Source organism: Rhizoctonia solani, chromosome 10, assembly GCF_016906535.1.
Source record: "Rhizoctonia solani chromosome 10, complete sequence".
Classification (NCBI taxonomy): domain Eukaryota; kingdom Fungi; phylum Basidiomycota; class Agaricomycetes; order Cantharellales; family Ceratobasidiaceae; genus Rhizoctonia; species Rhizoctonia solani.
In genome coordinates this window covers 429862-446535 of record NC_057379.1, presented here as the reverse complement: position 1 = coordinate 446535, position 16674 = coordinate 429862, and the positions used below count along the sequence as shown (strand labels likewise).

At 48.1% G+C, this 16674-nt stretch overlaps 8 protein-coding genes across 8 annotated transcripts; 5 read left to right on the top strand and 3 right to left on the bottom strand.

Moving 5' to 3' along the window:
• Positions 1 to 659: 659 nt before the first annotated feature.
• On the top strand, positions 660 to 2126 carry RhiXN_08321 (intradiol ring-cleavage dioxygenase; the record flags this gene model as incomplete). The annotated part of the gene is made up of 8 exons (XM_043328137.1): positions 660 to 711; positions 769 to 896; positions 947 to 1042; positions 1098 to 1277; positions 1335 to 1398; positions 1457 to 1531; positions 1584 to 1883; positions 1939 to 2126. 8 exons carry the CDS (start codon positions 660 to 662, stop codon positions 2124 to 2126), a joined length of 1083 nt encoding a protein of 360 aa, XP_043183522.1.
• A 206-nt stretch (positions 2127 to 2332) lies between these two features.
• On the bottom strand, positions 2333 to 3870 carry RhiXN_08320 (Zinc-binding dehydrogenase; the record flags this gene model as incomplete). The annotated part of the gene is made up of 7 exons (XM_043328136.1): positions 2333 to 2594; positions 2665 to 2809; positions 2878 to 3137; positions 3198 to 3347; positions 3388 to 3515; positions 3579 to 3629; positions 3706 to 3870. The coding sequence occupies 7 exons, from the start codon at positions 3868 to 3870 to the stop codon at positions 2333 to 2335; spliced, it is 1161 nt and encodes a 386-aa protein (XP_043183521.1).
• Positions 3871 to 4595: 725 nt separating this feature from the next.
• Positions 4596 to 5285, bottom strand: RhiXN_08319 (ubiquitin-like Rad60 SUMO-like protein; the record flags this gene model as incomplete). Its single annotated transcript, XM_043328135.1, has 3 exons — positions 4596 to 4807; positions 4858 to 4944; positions 5006 to 5285. The coding sequence occupies 3 exons, from the start codon at positions 5283 to 5285 to the stop codon at positions 4596 to 4598; spliced, it is 579 nt and encodes a 192-aa protein (XP_043183520.1).
• A 570-nt stretch (positions 5286 to 5855) lies between these two features.
• Positions 5856 to 6540, bottom strand: RhiXN_08318 (ribosomal proteins 50S-L18Ae/60S-L20/60S-L18A; the record flags this gene model as incomplete). Its single annotated transcript, XM_043328134.1, has 4 exons — positions 5856 to 6102; positions 6157 to 6236; positions 6297 to 6383; positions 6439 to 6540. The coding sequence occupies 4 exons, from the start codon at positions 6538 to 6540 to the stop codon at positions 5856 to 5858; spliced, it is 516 nt and encodes a 171-aa protein (XP_043183519.1).
• Positions 6541 to 7022: 482 nt separating this feature from the next.
• RhiXN_08317 (major facilitator superfamily transporter) lies at positions 7023 to 8884 on the top strand (the record flags this gene model as incomplete). The annotated part of the gene is made up of 9 exons (XM_043328133.1): positions 7023 to 7282; positions 7332 to 7482; positions 7542 to 7613; positions 7664 to 7741; positions 7797 to 7918; positions 7974 to 8148; positions 8202 to 8337; positions 8392 to 8546; positions 8600 to 8884. 9 exons carry the CDS (start codon positions 7023 to 7025, stop codon positions 8882 to 8884), a joined length of 1434 nt encoding a protein of 477 aa, XP_043183518.1.
• Positions 8885 to 9421: 537 nt separating this feature from the next.
• On the top strand, positions 9422 to 11292 carry RhiXN_08316 (major facilitator superfamily transporter; the record flags this gene model as incomplete). The annotated part of the gene is made up of 9 exons (XM_043328132.1): positions 9422 to 9687; positions 9760 to 9910; positions 9973 to 10044; positions 10093 to 10170; positions 10214 to 10341; positions 10393 to 10567; positions 10620 to 10755; positions 10806 to 10960; positions 11011 to 11292. 9 exons carry the CDS (start codon positions 9422 to 9424, stop codon positions 11290 to 11292), a joined length of 1443 nt encoding a protein of 480 aa, XP_043183517.1.
• A 1703-nt stretch (positions 11293 to 12995) lies between these two features.
• Positions 12996 to 14196, top strand: RhiXN_08315 (phosphotransferase enzyme family protein; the record flags this gene model as incomplete). The annotated part of the gene is made up of 3 exons (XM_043328131.1): positions 12996 to 13232; positions 13324 to 13759; positions 13811 to 14196. The coding sequence occupies 3 exons, from the start codon at positions 12996 to 12998 to the stop codon at positions 14194 to 14196; spliced, it is 1059 nt and encodes a 352-aa protein (XP_043183516.1).
• A 973-nt stretch (positions 14197 to 15169) lies between these two features.
• RhiXN_08314 (phosphotransferase enzyme family protein) lies at positions 15170 to 16355 on the top strand (the record flags this gene model as incomplete). Its single annotated transcript, XM_043328130.1, has 3 exons — positions 15170 to 15412; positions 15490 to 15925; positions 15979 to 16355. 3 exons carry the CDS (start codon positions 15170 to 15172, stop codon positions 16353 to 16355), a joined length of 1056 nt encoding a protein of 351 aa, XP_043183515.1.
• Positions 16356 to 16674: the final 319 nt, after the last annotated feature.

Below are 16674 nucleotides of genomic sequence, written 5' to 3'. Positions count from 1 at the left end.
CGCGACCTCGCAGTGAAACATGCACCATTTTACTTAACATGCCAACTGGTCTCGGGCATACGATCCCGCTGGCATTAGTATTGATTCAGCCCCAAAGCGCAACACGATCAAGATCAGAGATGGCCCAATCACAGCTTCTCCGTGGAGCGCCGCTAGCAAACCTGTGCCACTTGCAGATCAGTACAAGACTTGAAGGGCGCTTAGCGGGCGCTCATGATCAGTCTAGAGGGACAAGCATTCTTGGGTGTGTTGACCAGACATTATCCGTCACGACGTACAGCAGGTCACAACGCAAATATATAAGATCCTTTCACACTCGTTGGAGTTCGGAGTTCGGATTTATCTTTCCGTAAGTGCCGAGGAATACCTTGGATGTAGTTGAAATGATATGTTTCTTGTCGCCAATCGCGTCAGATATTTGACTACGAGGATCACCAAGCAAGCTGCGGATTGCCAAGACCTAATCAATATAACCGAATTCGATGAGCCTGGAATACTGGGTAGGAACGTGTTTATGTGAGAGGAATTAGTAGAGGCAGTGGGATGTAATGGAAGGCTGTACGTTAACGGGGGAGCTATGTCTTGGCAGATTAGGGATATATACCACTTGGCATGAGTAGCACCATAACCCAGCTCAATATCCTCCTCGTCGAGCTAGAATGTTTTCCAAACCACTCATCGCTGCAGCTTTGCTTGCTCAACTTGTCACTGGTAAGCCCACTTAATCACTTTAAAACCTGAATTTTGCTGAACAATTCTCTGGTGCAGCACACTTTGACCCTGTCCCTCCCCGTTCTGTTGCTGAATTCAAACGTCGAGAGCTCGAAGCGAACCGTCGTCATTTGGCCGCTCGCAACTGCGAACCTCAAATTGCGGAATTCAATGCTAGGCGTATGGTACGTCCGAACCCAGTCTGTGATGAACAAATACTGACACGCCTTGATAGGCCAAACGCGGGTTATCCCTCGATCGTCGAGAAGTAGGCGCGCACTTTGCTCCTCGCCAGACAAACAATACGCCAACTTTCCCCACCATCCAAAACGTAAGCCCACATGATCATCCGTTAGTTGGCCTGACTTATATATCCAAACGCACAGTCGACCTGTGTAACGGCTCCAGAAGTAACGGAAGGTCCATACTACGTGGCTAACGAACTCTTGCGAAGCGATGTGCGCGAGTCTCAATCGGGCGTAAACCTCGTGCTCGATATTGGGGTCATGGACACAACGACATGCACGCCTCTTTCCAACGCGTTGGTTGAAATATGGGCATGCAACGTGAGTTTTTTTATAGCAGTGTACGAGTTTTGCAAGCTAAGCTGTTTGGGGCAATAGGCTACTGGTTCTTATTCGGGATTCACCACCCCTCCGACTCGTGGAAATTCTATGAGCGATCAATGTAAGCAGACCATTCGCTTTTGAAAAGGTTGAAATTGATTGGGGGGGGGGGCTTCTAGTAACCTGGCTCCGTGGAGGATTTGCAACTAACAACGAAGGAATGGTCGAATTCAATACCATCTACCCAGGATACTGTAAGCTATTCTCCCATCTTACTCTTTCTACCAATTAATCAACTCCTCACAGACACTGGGCGCGCAATCCACATTCACACCATGGTCCAAACCAACTACCAAGTAGCTTCCAACGGTAGCATTGTCAGCCACGCAGGACAAGTCCGGCACATGGGACAAATCTTCTTTGACGAAGGATTAAACGATCAAGTTCTTGCCCATTCTGCCTACCAGGGTACTTCTCAGTCACGTACACGCAACAATCAAGATAGCATTTTGAGGACTGGAAGTTCGAATGGATATAATGCTATCGCCAGTACTTCATTTTTGGGAAACAACGGGGATGCGAATGGAGGTATTTTGGCATATATCAGTGAGCCTCTTCTTTTCGAGGTTTGGCAGAGTTGGTCTAATGGTTGCTCGTTTAGCGCTTGGTGTGGACACATCGTTCCAAGGAAGCATTAATAGCAACAACTATGTCACAGCTGGTGGAAGTCAGGCGTCGCCTACTGGTTCCAGTAGCCAAGAGTTGAATGGGGGCCCTACGACTAGTGCCGCCTGGGGGTCTATCCTGTTGATCGCGTGCAACTTCTTTATGCAAGTTATGGGCATCTAAACAAGTGCCTAGTATCAATTCCAGGGAACGGCTTTTCACGTTTAGTATCCACAAAATGGGGGTATTTAATAATGTACTTGTATCTATATTCACTATTATATCCACGCAAATATCATTCATATTGCGTACACCAAACAAGTCCAGCGCGCATACATCCGGCTTTCACTCCAGCACCATATTTTTTTACATATACTTTACACATCCAATCAAAGCTTCGACTCGGACCCACTTCTCGTACCAACCCTAACAACAATCTTGCCACTCTCCCTGCCCTTTTCAATCAACTCGAACCCGCGTTCGGCATTCTCCAGTCCCTCGAGCACAACACTCACGCTCGGCTTGAGCTTGTGTTTGGCTGCAAAATCGGTGGCAGCTTGGAGCTCGGCCGTGGAGCCCATCGTAGATCCGAGCAAGTCGACGTTTTTGAGCACTGCGGGCATCGCAAGCGGGATCGACGGCGACGCGGTCCTTTATTTTGTATATCGTAGATCATCATTTAGCTCATGGAATAGAGCACAAAGGAGAGATGATGACTTACATCCCGTAGCAAACGACTTTGGCACCAGGATTCAACGATTTCCCAGTTTTACCTAGTAAATCTCCTCCTGCCGAGTCGATAATCGCGTCTATACCAGTAATATTATGTTCTTTCAAAAGTGCAGCCAGATCTCTAGGCCATGATTCTGTTCGTTTTGTTAGGATTTGACGGTACTAGGTAAAGTAGCTATTAAAAAAAACTAGAGAAACGTACCATCTCGATAGTTTACACCACCCTTGGCACCCGCCTCGATCGCCCAATCAATCGTCTGCTTATTCGACGAAGAAACAAAGACGTTTGCGCCTAGTGCAACGGCAAACCGAAGTGCAATCATAGCGACTCCTCCGCCGATACCCGTCTGTTTCATCCCATACACAAGAACAATAAGCGACGAAAGATAAGATGAGAAGAGACGAGCACGTACGATTAACACGTTGTGTCCTTTTTCGACCTGAGCCTTGGTGACTACCGCCCTAACAACACACAAAGGCTCGTCAAACCTCTCATTCGATAGAATCATGAAGAAGACATACCTCCAAGCAGTAACGGCACCCAGAGCCCAAGCCCCAGCCTCCTCATCAGACATATGTTCTGGCGCAAGGATCACAGACTTTGCGTCCAACGCGACGTACTCGGAGAACGTGCCGTACGCAGGATGTGATACACCACCCACGATCCCGAACCTACCCGCAACATGCATATATTAATTAAACCCAACTAGACAGGGGAATGGAGAGAATGAAGTGAGACTTGCTTGCCATCCGCTCCTCGAGGGTTACTCTCCCATCCGACCATAGGCACGACGAGAACTCGTTTGTTGAGTAGGTGTTCGGGACCGGAAACCACGATTCCTGTTTGTTGGGTATACATTGAGCTTGTATCTCTGTGTGCGTATTATTTGTGGTTGTGCGTACCCGATGCATCAGCACCCATCGTCGCTCCTTCTTTAATCCCGGGATAAAGCCCTTTACGGATCCATAACTTATTCGTCCTTTAGCCTACGCCCGTCCTTGCTTATAGGTGTAAAGGCACGAAACTCACCTCGCGATGGTTAAATCCCGCACATAAAACCTTGACTACGACTTCTCCCTTGGGGAGCGGAACGTCCTGGACCGAAGCACTATAATATTGAATCGTCTTTTCACCCAGTTGGCGGGGAGATTTGGACCCGAGGATAAATGCCCTTGTCGAACTCGGTGCAGTCATGATTTTTATTTATTTATTTTTGTTCCGTTGAATCTTTTGGGTGTGAAGGCGGGCGAGAGAAACGAAGGAACACTATAAGATGATATCACCTCACCCCACCGGTTATGAGGCTCATGCCATGCCCCGAGCGAACCCGACGGTGGTTAGGTCATATGACGAACTGAGGCGATCTGAGTAAGGCCGAGAAGTGGGTCGTGGTGGAGGTTTGTTAGATCACCGATCTGCAAAATAACCATAATATTGATTAGCATAAAGATAAGAGACAGATTATAGACACAAAGCGGCATATTAGCCAGTGGACAGGGGAGTTTATATCAGCCAAGCAGTACACTCGTCATTTCACGTGCTTGCAATGCAGATCACTTGATCGAATCGGTGGGCGCGGAAAATGAACGACCCCACTTTCTGAACTGCCTTGTGCAGACGCGGGGAGAGTTCTGACCGCTTAGGTGGGGGCACATCGAGCCAGTATTCTTGGGCATCGAAGAACAACAAAGTTCAAAGATGCAACGTGTTCAGTGGGGGGGGGGGTAAAAATGGCCTATGGTATATTGTCACAAATCCCACACAATACAATGTACATATCGCTGAACCACTGGAATAAAGGCAAGGGCATAAAAAAACACGACAAAACGTGTTGGACGTAATACTACGACACCTGTCAGTGGGATAAAATTACAAGATTGATGGTCACATACCATACACAAGGGAATCAACCGCAAGAACTAGCAAATCACACATCCGCACCCTGCGCTTCGTCCGTGCGTCTCGTCTGGCGCGGCGGTGGTAGTAGCAGCATCGCCGCCGCCGCTACTGAGAAAAGTGAGGCGCCGCTTGGCCTTGACGATGTCTTCATCTGCTGGTGGGCCAAATGGACGCACGGAAATGTGCACGATGGTGCCTGTGGGAGATGTCGAGACGTCGGGGAATTTGGCGTCTGAAATAACGTTAGTGTTGCATCATAGACATTGACAACGTAAGACCTACTGGCCAAAGTCTGGTCATCGGACAACACCTTGCCCATATGCAATACCCGCAAGAACGAGGGAGAAGGGGGCTTCGTGTCAGGATTTTCTACGCAATTCCAATGGTAAACCAACATGTGTATGTTGGAACAGAACAGAAAGCGACTGACCAGGTGTCCAAGCACCCCAAAACGCCTCCTTGACCCGTCCAAACGTCATGGTTGGAGCGAAATGCATTTGTTGTCTGTCTCCGGAAATGAGGAGAAATGTGACGGAAATATCCGTAGGATCTGGTGCTGGAGCAGCGGGCTCAGAAGGCGGGAGAGTGGCATGTTCGTGGCGCGGAGACGAGTTGGCAGTCGGTGGAGCTAGCGTAGGGGCTTGCGAGTCCAATCCTAGATCCGAGGCAGGTCCAGATGCGGGAACAGGTGTCGGGGCAAGCGTTGTCATCGTTGTAGTCACAACAGGTGGGTCAGAACACAGTAGGGGGAGGTCGTTGTCGTCGTCGGAGACGAACTAAGCTATCAAGGTCGACCTGGGGTGCAATGTTCAGGAACCGAGTGTGCTCACGTGCTCTAGATCTCCTATTCATTAAATACTCCTTTGCTGTGGGCAAAAAGTCTCACCAGTCTAGAATTCGTAGATAATCGGGATTTACACTCCGATCGAGAGAGGCGATCGTTCCCGTCCAGCCCACCGCCTCAGGGCGGGATTCGATGAAATGGCCTGGCCATTCGTAGCATCAAGTCTAACTTAACGGCCGCAGCACTCAATTCGAAGCACTGCTTAATCTTGATATCCGCCGGCATCCCTTTCCTCTCCTTCCCCCACTCGCAGCAAATCAGAAACAACCATTTTTGGGCTTTTGCATAATCACATAACATGCATGCACAGGACAACATAACGTGTTCACGCAACAACAAATACACTCTCGATCTCCCATCCTCTTCTCCCTGCACCAGCCATCCAGCCAGCCAACCATCCAACCAAGCAAGCAAAAAGACACTCGAATAGACGAGCTTAGAAAGTCGCGGGCCTGTTGGCAACAAACTTGCTCCTGGCTTTGAACACCCGATGAGGCAAGGGGAACCTGAGCTTGGGTTCTGCGAGCTGCTTGATGTATGCACGACGGATGTCCGACGCCTTGGTGATCTCCTGCACGCGCAAGATCTGGATCGACCGGAATCGGGCACGGTGGCGGGCCGCCATGTCTTGGTACAATGCGTGTACTGCGTCGGCGCGCGACAATTCACGGAACTCTTTGTACCTGCATAAAAATGTGTTACTAAATGATCAAGGTAGATGTTGATATGGCACGCACATGTTGTGGGTACCAGAGCGAGAATCGTAGCGGAGCCAGACACCAAAGTTCTTGATCCTCAACGGCGACTTTTCGGAGATCTTTTCTCAAACATATTAGTTTCCCCCCGTCGTCCTCTCCCTTGGAGTACGCATGCTCACCTTGTTGACAGAGACAATCTCTCCAGTGGCCTTCTTGACCTTTTTCAATTGGCGAAGGTAGTACCAGAAGCGGGACTTGGCTACGACCTATTCCTCATAATTAGCTCAAAGCGAGAGCTAGATAAGATGGGGGCAACAGTACCTCATTGGGAGCAAAGATCCTCATGCGGTACAGCTTGGGGGTCTCCTCAGCCGCAGTGGGGAGTTTACGGCCGATAACTTGGTATTCAATGTAGCGGCCCATTTTATATCTGTTACAGAGTTAAATATTTTCTGCGTTAGCGTCCATCCATCCAGCTTGCAATCCACCCCGTCCAAAGCGCATTTATCCAATCCCGCAAAATCCCATCCATCACAAGTTGAGCAGTTCCCCGACCCGCACGGTATTAACAATTATCTACTTGGAGACAACGACTTACTTGGCGGTCTTGAGGGTGGTTTCGTCGATACACGAAAGATTCGGAAAGTCGGATGCAAAGCGGAAAGATGGATTACAAAGAGCTTGGAGAGCGATAAGATTAGATTAGATCAGAGATATGCCTCCGCCTTGCGTTTATTATGTAAATTGGGTTGGATCGCAGACTCTGACGCATATACACTCCTCGTTGCATGCTTCAGTCGTATCAACCGGACCGCCATCCGATAACGCACTCAATGGAAGCAATGAAATACGGCACATTTGTAATCCAGGTTAAATAACCGCAGCCAGACTTGGGCTCGACGACCATGTCCTCTGAGCTTCAAGATCCCATTCCCCTCCAAACATTGTCTCGGCGTGGGGATCAACCGGTCAAGAATAACACAATTGCAGTATCTCATACCGTTTCCGAAGCCGGTAATGCTGATATACAAGACGGGCCAGAATTCCCTTCACCCGATAATGAAGGTCTAGTATCTCTCCCGCCTATGGACAAAGGCTTCGCAGCATGGTCGTTCGTAGCCGGAGGATTCTTGATCGAAACGTTCGTATGGGGATTCGGCTTCACGTATGTTCCCACTAAGTTTTTCCGGATATGGAGGCTAAATAGCGAGCAGGTACGGAGTCTTTCAAGAATACTTTCTCCACAATCGTACATTCGGCGACGCGTCCGAGGCAGAGCTCGGAGCGATCGGAACCGTGGCGTTGGCAACTCAGTATTTCGAGCCGTTGTTTGTGAATATGATCGCGATGCATTGGCCGCATAGGGTTGGTCCCACCTAACTCTTATGATAGCATTACTTATGTGGTTGTGTGCTATGGTTTAGACACGGCTTTTGTTGTGGTCCTCGCTTGGACTGTGTTGTGGAAGTCTGCTGCTCGCGAGCTTTGCAACCAAGGTAAGTTGAAGATATATATGATTTGTGATTCATTTTGACAAAGAGGCCAGGTTTCCCATCTTATTCTCCTACAAGGCATCATGTTTGGAATCGGAGGTGGTGGGCTGTATGCACCGGTTATAATCTATGTGAGCAACCATTCGCTTTGGATATCATTAACAAGTCCCTGGATAAGGTAAAAAGCTCTCAGAATGGTTCTCGGTTCGAAGAGGACTCGCCGCTTCCATTATATTCGGAGGGTCTGGCGCAGGGGGGGCTTGCTTCCCCGTCGCAGTTAACCTTCTGCTTACTAACCTTGGGTTCAGGTATGTCCCGACTCTTCAAGTATGCTTGTTACCTGTAAATAGATAATCATTCTAGGTGGACACTCCGTATCTGGGCGGGTTTCATGTTAGTGTTCGGAGCACTCGCTCTCACATTCACTCGCCCTCGTCTTCCAGTTGTTCGGCCTCAAAACTCGGATGGCCCAAGTCTGTGGGTAAAGTTCAGGAGACAGCATTGGGGCTTCTTGAAGAGTCCCTTATTTATTTGTATGGTGGGAGTAAATCACTTGCCCATTTTATTCATTTGATAGACGTGAGTTTATAGAGCTTGACGAACATCATTCAAGCACTTGCGTACTTCCCTGTTTCTTTGTACATGACTGTATATACCACGTCCTTGGGGCTATCCTCTCTGAACGGAGCTCTTGTCCTTTCTGTATTCAACTTTTCGAGTATAATCGGTATGTTGCTACTCTCCGTTTTGGTAAATTCTCTCTGACCTGAAGGCTGAACAGGTCAGATCGTATTTGGGCATGCATGTGATATCATGCCCTATCAATACGTGATCATCGTCTCTGGAGCAGGAGCCGCGCTTTCCGCATATTTACTCTGGGGTTTCGCGCACAGTCTGGGCCTCATCTTTGCGTTTGCTATTGTCTTCGGAAGTCTCGTACGTTTTCTCTGTTCTACTTTTTTTGTTTCCCAAATTCATGTGTTTGGCAGGGTGGTGGATTTGCGTCCGTTTGGCCTGCGGCGTCAGTAGATATCGCAGGCTCTGAACAGTCGGTATTCTTGAACGCATATGGTCTGCTTACAATGGGAAAAGGTGTGGCAGCAATTGTGGGACCTTTGATGGCTGCTGCGCTCTATCATCCTGAAGAAGCGGCAGTTCGGAACACGTACAGTGGGTATGGGTTCCATGACGTTACGTTGTTTGTGGGAAGTATGATGGTGGCTACTGCTGCTGGAGGTGTGGTTACAAAATGGGCCAAGAGGGTTGTTTGGTGAGATTTGTAGTGCATGAAGGAAGTTTAGCCCATGTATCATTGAAAAGGAGTTGAAATTTGTGAATAATAGTCGCGCATGCAATAAATACTGCCCCTCGTACGAGTTCTTATTGCGATTAATCGCCACTTAAGTCAAAAGCTTGCCCTAAATTTCGTCGAGCCATCCTTGCGACATTTTAAATATCGCCGATATTCTTAATTTTGTGCATTCGTGTACGAAATTCCAAAAATACGAGCAAAGTTTATTTCCCAGGTAAAGGTCGTCAACTGGCCACGGAAACAACTTCTGCCTTCGAATCACCTGGTACGTTTAAACTAGCTTCGGATTTTCTTATCATCATCTTGAGAAGATCCATTTGAAATGATTTACTCCATGTAAATTATTCAACAGTCAAGCGAGCACGATGAGCTCCACCCACGCTTTATCGGACCGCAGCCCGATCAAACTCTCGCCGTTGTACCCGATCGAAGGCATGCACAGACCACACCTATTTCATTAGTCTGCTGTGACTCGACTGGACTTCACTCGACAGCGACGATGGCTGAAGTTCAAGATATTCCGCTTCAAACTCTGTCCAGGCGGGGTGACCACTCGACTGGGGCGAGCACGGTTGCCGCCTCTCGCTTGACATCCAAGGACGATAGTAATACTCAAGTCGCGTCGGAGAGTGGGCAGAGGGAAACCAATTCATTGCCACATCATGAAGGGCTTTCGCTCCCGCCTATAGACAAAGGCTTTGCAGCATGGTCGTTTGTGGCCGCAGCATTTATGCTTGAGACCCTGGTTTGGGGGTTTGGATTCACGTAGGTTCTTCCACATTTATCCTAACCACCCGTCCTGTTCCTCATATAAGAGAAATACTAAACAGACGATAGATATGGCGTATTTCAAGAATACTTTCTTCATCACCGCACATTCGGAGACGCGTCTGAAGCAGCAATCGGTGCGGTCGGAACTGTATCTCTTGCAATCGAGTACTTTGAGGTCTTGATCGTGATTTTAATAGCGCAGCAGTGGCCCCACAGGGTATATTCTTTGTTTATGCGAGCTGAATCTGCATATCTGACCAACGTGATACGACTCCATAGACGAGACAAATGATGTGGTCGTCACTTGCCTTATGCTGCGGAAGTCTACTTCTTGCTAGCTTTGCCACTAAAGTGCGATATCCTCCTTTCTAGAAATGTAGAGGCTAATAAACCGGATAGGTATCCCATCTCATTCTGCTTCAAGGTGTCCTCTTTGGAATCGGAGGCGGGGGGCTCTATGCACCTGTCATCATCTATGTAGGTTCGCTTTATATTACATCGCAGGGCTACTTGAATGTAGGGAAAGTTGTCAGAATGGTTTGTCGCCCGTCGAGGCTTAGCAGGCGCCATTATATTCGGAGGTTCGGGGGCCGGAGGTGCTTGCTTCCCCATTGCTGTTAATTACCTCTTGACTAATCTTGGCTTTCGGTACGACCCATCCGTATTCTCTGAATGAGGTTTTCATTGAGGCCTTGGCAGGTGGACCCTCCGTATTTGGGCAGGATTCATGCTCGTATTCGGAGCCCTCGCACTCGCATTCACGCGACCTCGCCTACCAGTCGTCCGACCGCAGGGCTCAGACAGTCCCAATCTGTGGACGCGAATCAAGAGGCAGCACTGGAGTTTCGTGAAGAGCCCTTTGTTCATTTGCATGGTATGTCCCTCGGTTCCCCCGATTTAAGGATATTGGCGAAGGTTTATGGCAGACCACGACGACCTTTATCCAAGCACTCGCCTATTTCCCTGTTTCTTTATACATGGCTGTGTATACTGTCTCTTTGGGCCTGCCTGCTCTAAATGGAACTCTGGTTCTTTCGGTGTTTAATTTGTCGAGTATTATTGGTGCGTGGGAAATCGTTTTATTACCCTGCTTCCCTAATTCCGGGATACAGGCCAAATCATCTTCGGTCATGTATGCGATATCGCCCCATATCAATACGTAGTCATTGCTTCCGGCGCGGGTGCTGCGCTCTCCGCATATCTCCTTTGGGGTTTCGCACATAGCTTGGGCTTGATTTTCGCCTTTGTTATAGTCTTCGGAAGCATCGTAAGTCTTCATGTCTACATCGCTTATTACTACCAGCTCACTTTTTTCAGAGCGGTGGCTTTGGATCTGTCTGGCCTGCGGCCTCGGTGGACATTGCCGGCTCTGAACAATCTGCGGTATCAAATGTTTTTGGACTTCTTGCGATGACAAAAGGAGTGGCTGCCGTTATTGGTCCACTTATCGCTGCAGAACTGTATCATCCCGAACAGTCAGCTATGAGAGGTACCTATTCCGGATATGGTTTCAAGGACGTGACATTATTTGTGGGAAGTATGATGGCCGCAACCGCCGCAGGGGGAGTGGCTACTAGGCTAGCTAAGAGGATTATTTAGCGAAGCTCCCGGCGGCATGGATAAAAGTGTAGTCATAATGGATAAAATTGCATCGATATCCTGAATATGAGTTTTACTTTGTTGCTTCAGATACTGCGCTGATCGAACTATTGAAAGGTTCGTGCATAATCATTATTTCCTAAGCGCAAATTTCCTGTAAAATAGATCGTTAATGACTATAGTCAAGGTTTACTATATGTGGTTCAATTCTATGGGTGCCTTGATCACGGCAACTGTTAGGGTTGCAAAAGTCATCATCTGACTAAGATGTTGCCGGATTTCAGAATCCAAATACACTGACTCTGACGAGAGTTAACCCGCGAAATGCGAATAAAACTGGACCAGAAGGTACAGAATTGGAGCGAAATGAGACCAGGTTGCCCGAATGCCGAAGATTCAAAGCCTGATACTATTTAGAGCCTACCATCATTCTTAGAACAATGGTTCAGCAATTCGGATTTACGCGACTTGTGGGAATTCTCGCTCTATACGCCTGACCCTCACTTGAAAGCCGAGTCCGAAGCCAACAGAAAGGCTACTGCATTTTTCATGCTGAAGACAAGGACGGCACTTAGCAGGCACAGCTTACTTATTGTTTTACTCGCGAGTACTCCATTACATTTAATATTTGTATGTCTCTATATGAAGTATATATTCCCTATATGCTCAACGCTGGATTTCGGGAAATTTTGATCTGCACAACCGTATATGTATATATAATTTCCGCTGATTGACAGTACAAGCTTATAATTCACAAACAGTTGCACCACTTTACTATTGGTTTGTAAGCTCGGCTGACATCTTCCCGTACTGCAGGTCAAGAGTCCCGACTGTAGATGGATACCAAGCAACTTCAAATAGCGGAAAGCCATCAGTTTTTGCAGAAAAGGTACAATGGCCGAATTTGTGGACATCTTTACTGTACAGGTGCTTACGTAAAATATATATCTACAAGCAATGCGCAATGTTAACAGGTTACTAATTAGGAAAGATTAAACCTAGAAAAACGAGGCATCGATCCGAATGAGAAAACTGACTAGATTGCCTTTTGCTATTCCCAGTGTACGTATTTCAGAACAATATACAAACAGCAAAATCAGGTATGGTACAAGTATATATGATGTGGTATTCTTGGTGTATAAATATGGGGTGGATCGGGGACGAGCACTGCATCATTGCATGAAAACTCCGAAGCAGCATTAGTCAATGCCGCCTTGCTGGAGCCATGTTACACTAATACTAAATTTACATGCACAGGAGTCACTGAGATGAAAATTAAGTCAAGGGGACGCCCTGTCTCAGTCCCGGTACACCATGGGGCACGTCATGGCCTGTGGTATGGTTATATGCAGTGGAGTGTCCATATCTAAACTACACATCAGTGGAGCTTTAATTATTGGTCGTGTGACTCTTCCATGTTCCCGTCGAGCGCAAGTGAAGGATGCATTGCTAATTAGAGCTCCATTGTACAGCCATCGATGCGAATAAGGATTGGATAAGGCTCCTGGCAGAATTACTTTGTCTCGGGGAATAGCGCTCTGGACCCCAATATTCTACTGCACCAGGGGCTTACGTCGGACGAGCCGAGTAGATATGACGTGAACCAGAGGTGAGGTAATAAAACATGGTCAGTCTTTGCAGCTGGCTACATACAAGTCCCCCCGTTCCGAATTGAACTACCTTCCAACTCTTTATCATTTGACATGTCGGCGGACTATGATTTGACGACCCCCACTGGACTCACTGGATACCTCTCCTCTACTCCTTATGCTTGTACTTATGTTGATACCTTATCTGGTGGATGTCTTGGTTTTCTGTACCGAGTGACACTGAAGAGGCCTCTAAGGGAAACGGGGGAAAGAACCGTTGTTGTGAAGCACAGTGTTGGATACGCATCAACAACTGGTCCAGAGGGCCTGAGCTTGAAAGCTGAACGAATGGTGAGTCTGTTTGGCAGAGTGAAATTCCGCCACAGAATCAGGACTTCCCTATCTTCATCACTTCCGTCCCCACGAAGTTAACACTTTGCAGGACTTTGAATATAATGCCCTCAAGTTGGTTTCTTCTAACCTTGCACTCTCCACTGTTGTTGGAGTACCACATGTGCATGCATACGACCCTCGTACACATACTCTCATTATGTCCGACCTGGCGCCTTTCCAGCTGCTATCAAATGCCCTTCAAGAGGGTGACGATAAAGTAGTGTCCCGAATTGGACGCGCGCTAGGAGAGTTCATGGGTAGATTTCACAAATGGACTAGCCTACCAGAGCACGCGGATACTAGGAAGAGATTTCTGGAGAACGAGGCAAGCCGAGAAGACTTGCTTGACTATCGATGGAAACTTGCGATTTCAGGGGCTAAAAGATATGGGCTGGGGCACGATTGGATGGCAGAGATGCGGGATGAGGGGATGAGGGACGCCAAGTTGGGTGGCCCGGTCGTCTGCATGGGTGACTTCTGGTGCAGTGAGTAGCCTGAGAATGGCGTTTATAATAGCTAAAGAAAAATATTTGCAGGCAACATACTCGTCTCTACTGGTGGTGATCTGAAATTGTATATTATCGACTGGGAAACCGCACGTACCGCCCGGCCTGAGTTTGACCTGGCTCAGTTGGTTAAGGATGCCTATACGCTCTCTCACGTCCGCAGGCCCATGCCATTCATGCGCGAGTTCTTCAAAGCCTACACGACACATATGCATTTGGACAAGGCTCATTTGGCATTAAATGTTGGGCGGGACTTATTAAGCTTTGGGATTGATGCATCCTGGCTCCTGCATAGTGACGGTGACGTCAAACGGTCAATTGCACAAACAGGACTCGAATTACTCGAGGCGGCCCGGACGGGTGACAAAAAAGCGCTCTCGAGGAATCCGGCTCTTGCCGACATGTATCGAATCTGAATACATGGTTAAAGTGAGAAGGGTTTGGGCTGCTTGTTTGCTACGGGTTTGAAGATACAAATATTTCGACTTGCGAATCTGTACATATAATGATTTTATTTGAACTATTTTTCAGTTGTACATTAAGAAGCACAATGTTTCAATCTTACAACATGTGCATGGAACCTATCAGGCCACTCGGTTATAACTTGAGATTCGATTACGATACTGTCGTCTAATATACCGGCTGGCCAGGCAAGGCATGCGATTTCTCCAGGGAGTGTGTTGAAGCCATTAAACACAATCGCGTAATTTCACTCACCATTCTTCCGCGATTCAGAATAACCCATGTCTTGATAGCCGCGTACAGGCAATGAGACTTACAATGACGCAAACCCTTCGATAAAAGCCAACGCGACTATGAAGTACATCCTTAATGGCTTCATGAGAGATAATTGATAAAAGTCACATATGAAGCGAAGTAAGGACATGAACTCGGCGCCTGGCCTGAGCAAAGAGATATTATCTTTTCGGTATGTCCGGGCTACAGGAGTTTCGAGTGATTTGTGTAAGGGATTACCTGTCTCTTCCGATTATGGGGTGGTACAAATTTAGATTTCACCTCGAATCTTTTAGTGGGCCGAAGGATTCGCTGAGATTTAAGGCCCCGAGGCTCGATGAGATACCTCGATTGTTTTCCGTGTGCATGCTGCAATAATAAGCGCGGAATGCACGTGCCGTGTTCGCGCGATCACACATCACCACGACCTGTGTGATGGTCTTTCTCTGCTACTTTACATTCGTGCTCTCTCAAGCATCTCAAGTCTTGGCCTAACCCAATTCTACTCGGGCTGACTCTTCCACTCCCCAAAGGAGTGAATGACTCGACACGACACACTCTGACTCGACGCCGTGTTCCATTCGGACCAGATCTTGGCGCGATTGATATATAAAGCCGCAGTTAAGCTTGAGAAGATTGCTGTTTCGAGCTACCATGGATATGAGCCTAACGACGATTGCTGGTATCGAGACATATCTCGCCTCGACACGGTATGCTGCTGCATCCATCGAGACCGTTTCGGGCGGACATACTGCATTCTTATACCGGGTGGTTCTGAAAGAGCCGTTGGAGACGGGAGAAAAAACTGTGATAATCAAACACAGTCTAGGTTATGTCGCACAGAGTTTGGGGGACGCAAGTCGAGCTGGAGCAATCACACTGAACGTAGAACGCATGGTGAGCCCCTTTCTCTCCGATCGGGGACCAGGAGATCCAGGGTAACAGATTCTCATCTTCTCATGATCGAATCACAGGACTTTGAACACGAAGCACTTGAATTGGTCTACTCCAACCCGGGGCTCTCGAAGATCGTGCATGTTCCGCGTGTATATTCGTATGATCAATTGACGCACACGATGGTCATGTCGGATGTGGCGCCATGTAAAGTTCTTTCAGCCGTGCTGCTAGAAGCAGATGACGAACTAGTTGCGAGGATCGGACATGCATTGGGAGAATTTATGGGTAGATTTCACAAGTGGTCCAGCCTCCCTGAACAAGACAGCGTGAGAAGGCGGTTCTTGGAGAATGAGACGAGTAGGGACGCAGTGCTTGGTATTCGATGGCAACTTGCGATTGCAGCGGCCAAGAAATTTGGGCTGGAACGAGAGTGGATGGAGGATCTACAACAGGCCGGATTAGAAGATGCGAAATCTGGCGGCCCGGTCGTTTGTATGGCGGATTTTTGGTTTGGTGAGTTGATAGGATATTTGCATTCAGACGTGAGACTGAACAGCCATTTGTAGACAACATACTTGTCTCCACGGCCGGTGACCTACAAATCTACATCGTCGACTGGGAAACAGCTCGTACCGCCCGGCCCGAACTCGATGTGGCGCATTTCGCGACCGCAGCATACAGCCTCGTCCATATTCACAAACGCAACCCGCTCATGCGCGAATTCTTCCAAGCCTACAAGGAGCATATGAACTTGGACGAAATTCAATTGGGAATAAACGCTGGTAGAGATATGTTGAGCTTTGGTGTGATCATGCCTTGGATCCGGCATCGAGACGATTCTGTTCGACGGCCCATTGCGCAACTCGGCGTCGAGTTGTTTGAAGCTGTTCGGGCGAATGACCAACAGGCGCTCAGGAAGAACCCAGTTCTGGCCGATTTGTAATGCACGGTTAAGCCGATGGAAGTAAGATCTTCGATTGGCTCGCCGTTTGCCACGCACAATGTTGAATATAAATCTAACAGTTGAGACTGCTATTCTTAGACTACCCTCAGAAGGGTTTCGCTTACGAACCGGGGATGGTATAGTGGAGTTTAGAGATGAGATGCGTGTGTGGGGGAGCCAAGACAAATTAGAGACAGGACAACCATGTGATGGGACCCGCACATGCATGGGCCCGGGTGGATGCACATGGTGCATAGCGGCTGAGAGGCAACCCTATACATAGCAGAACGCCAATGGCTTGGCTTTTTCATTCTCCCCG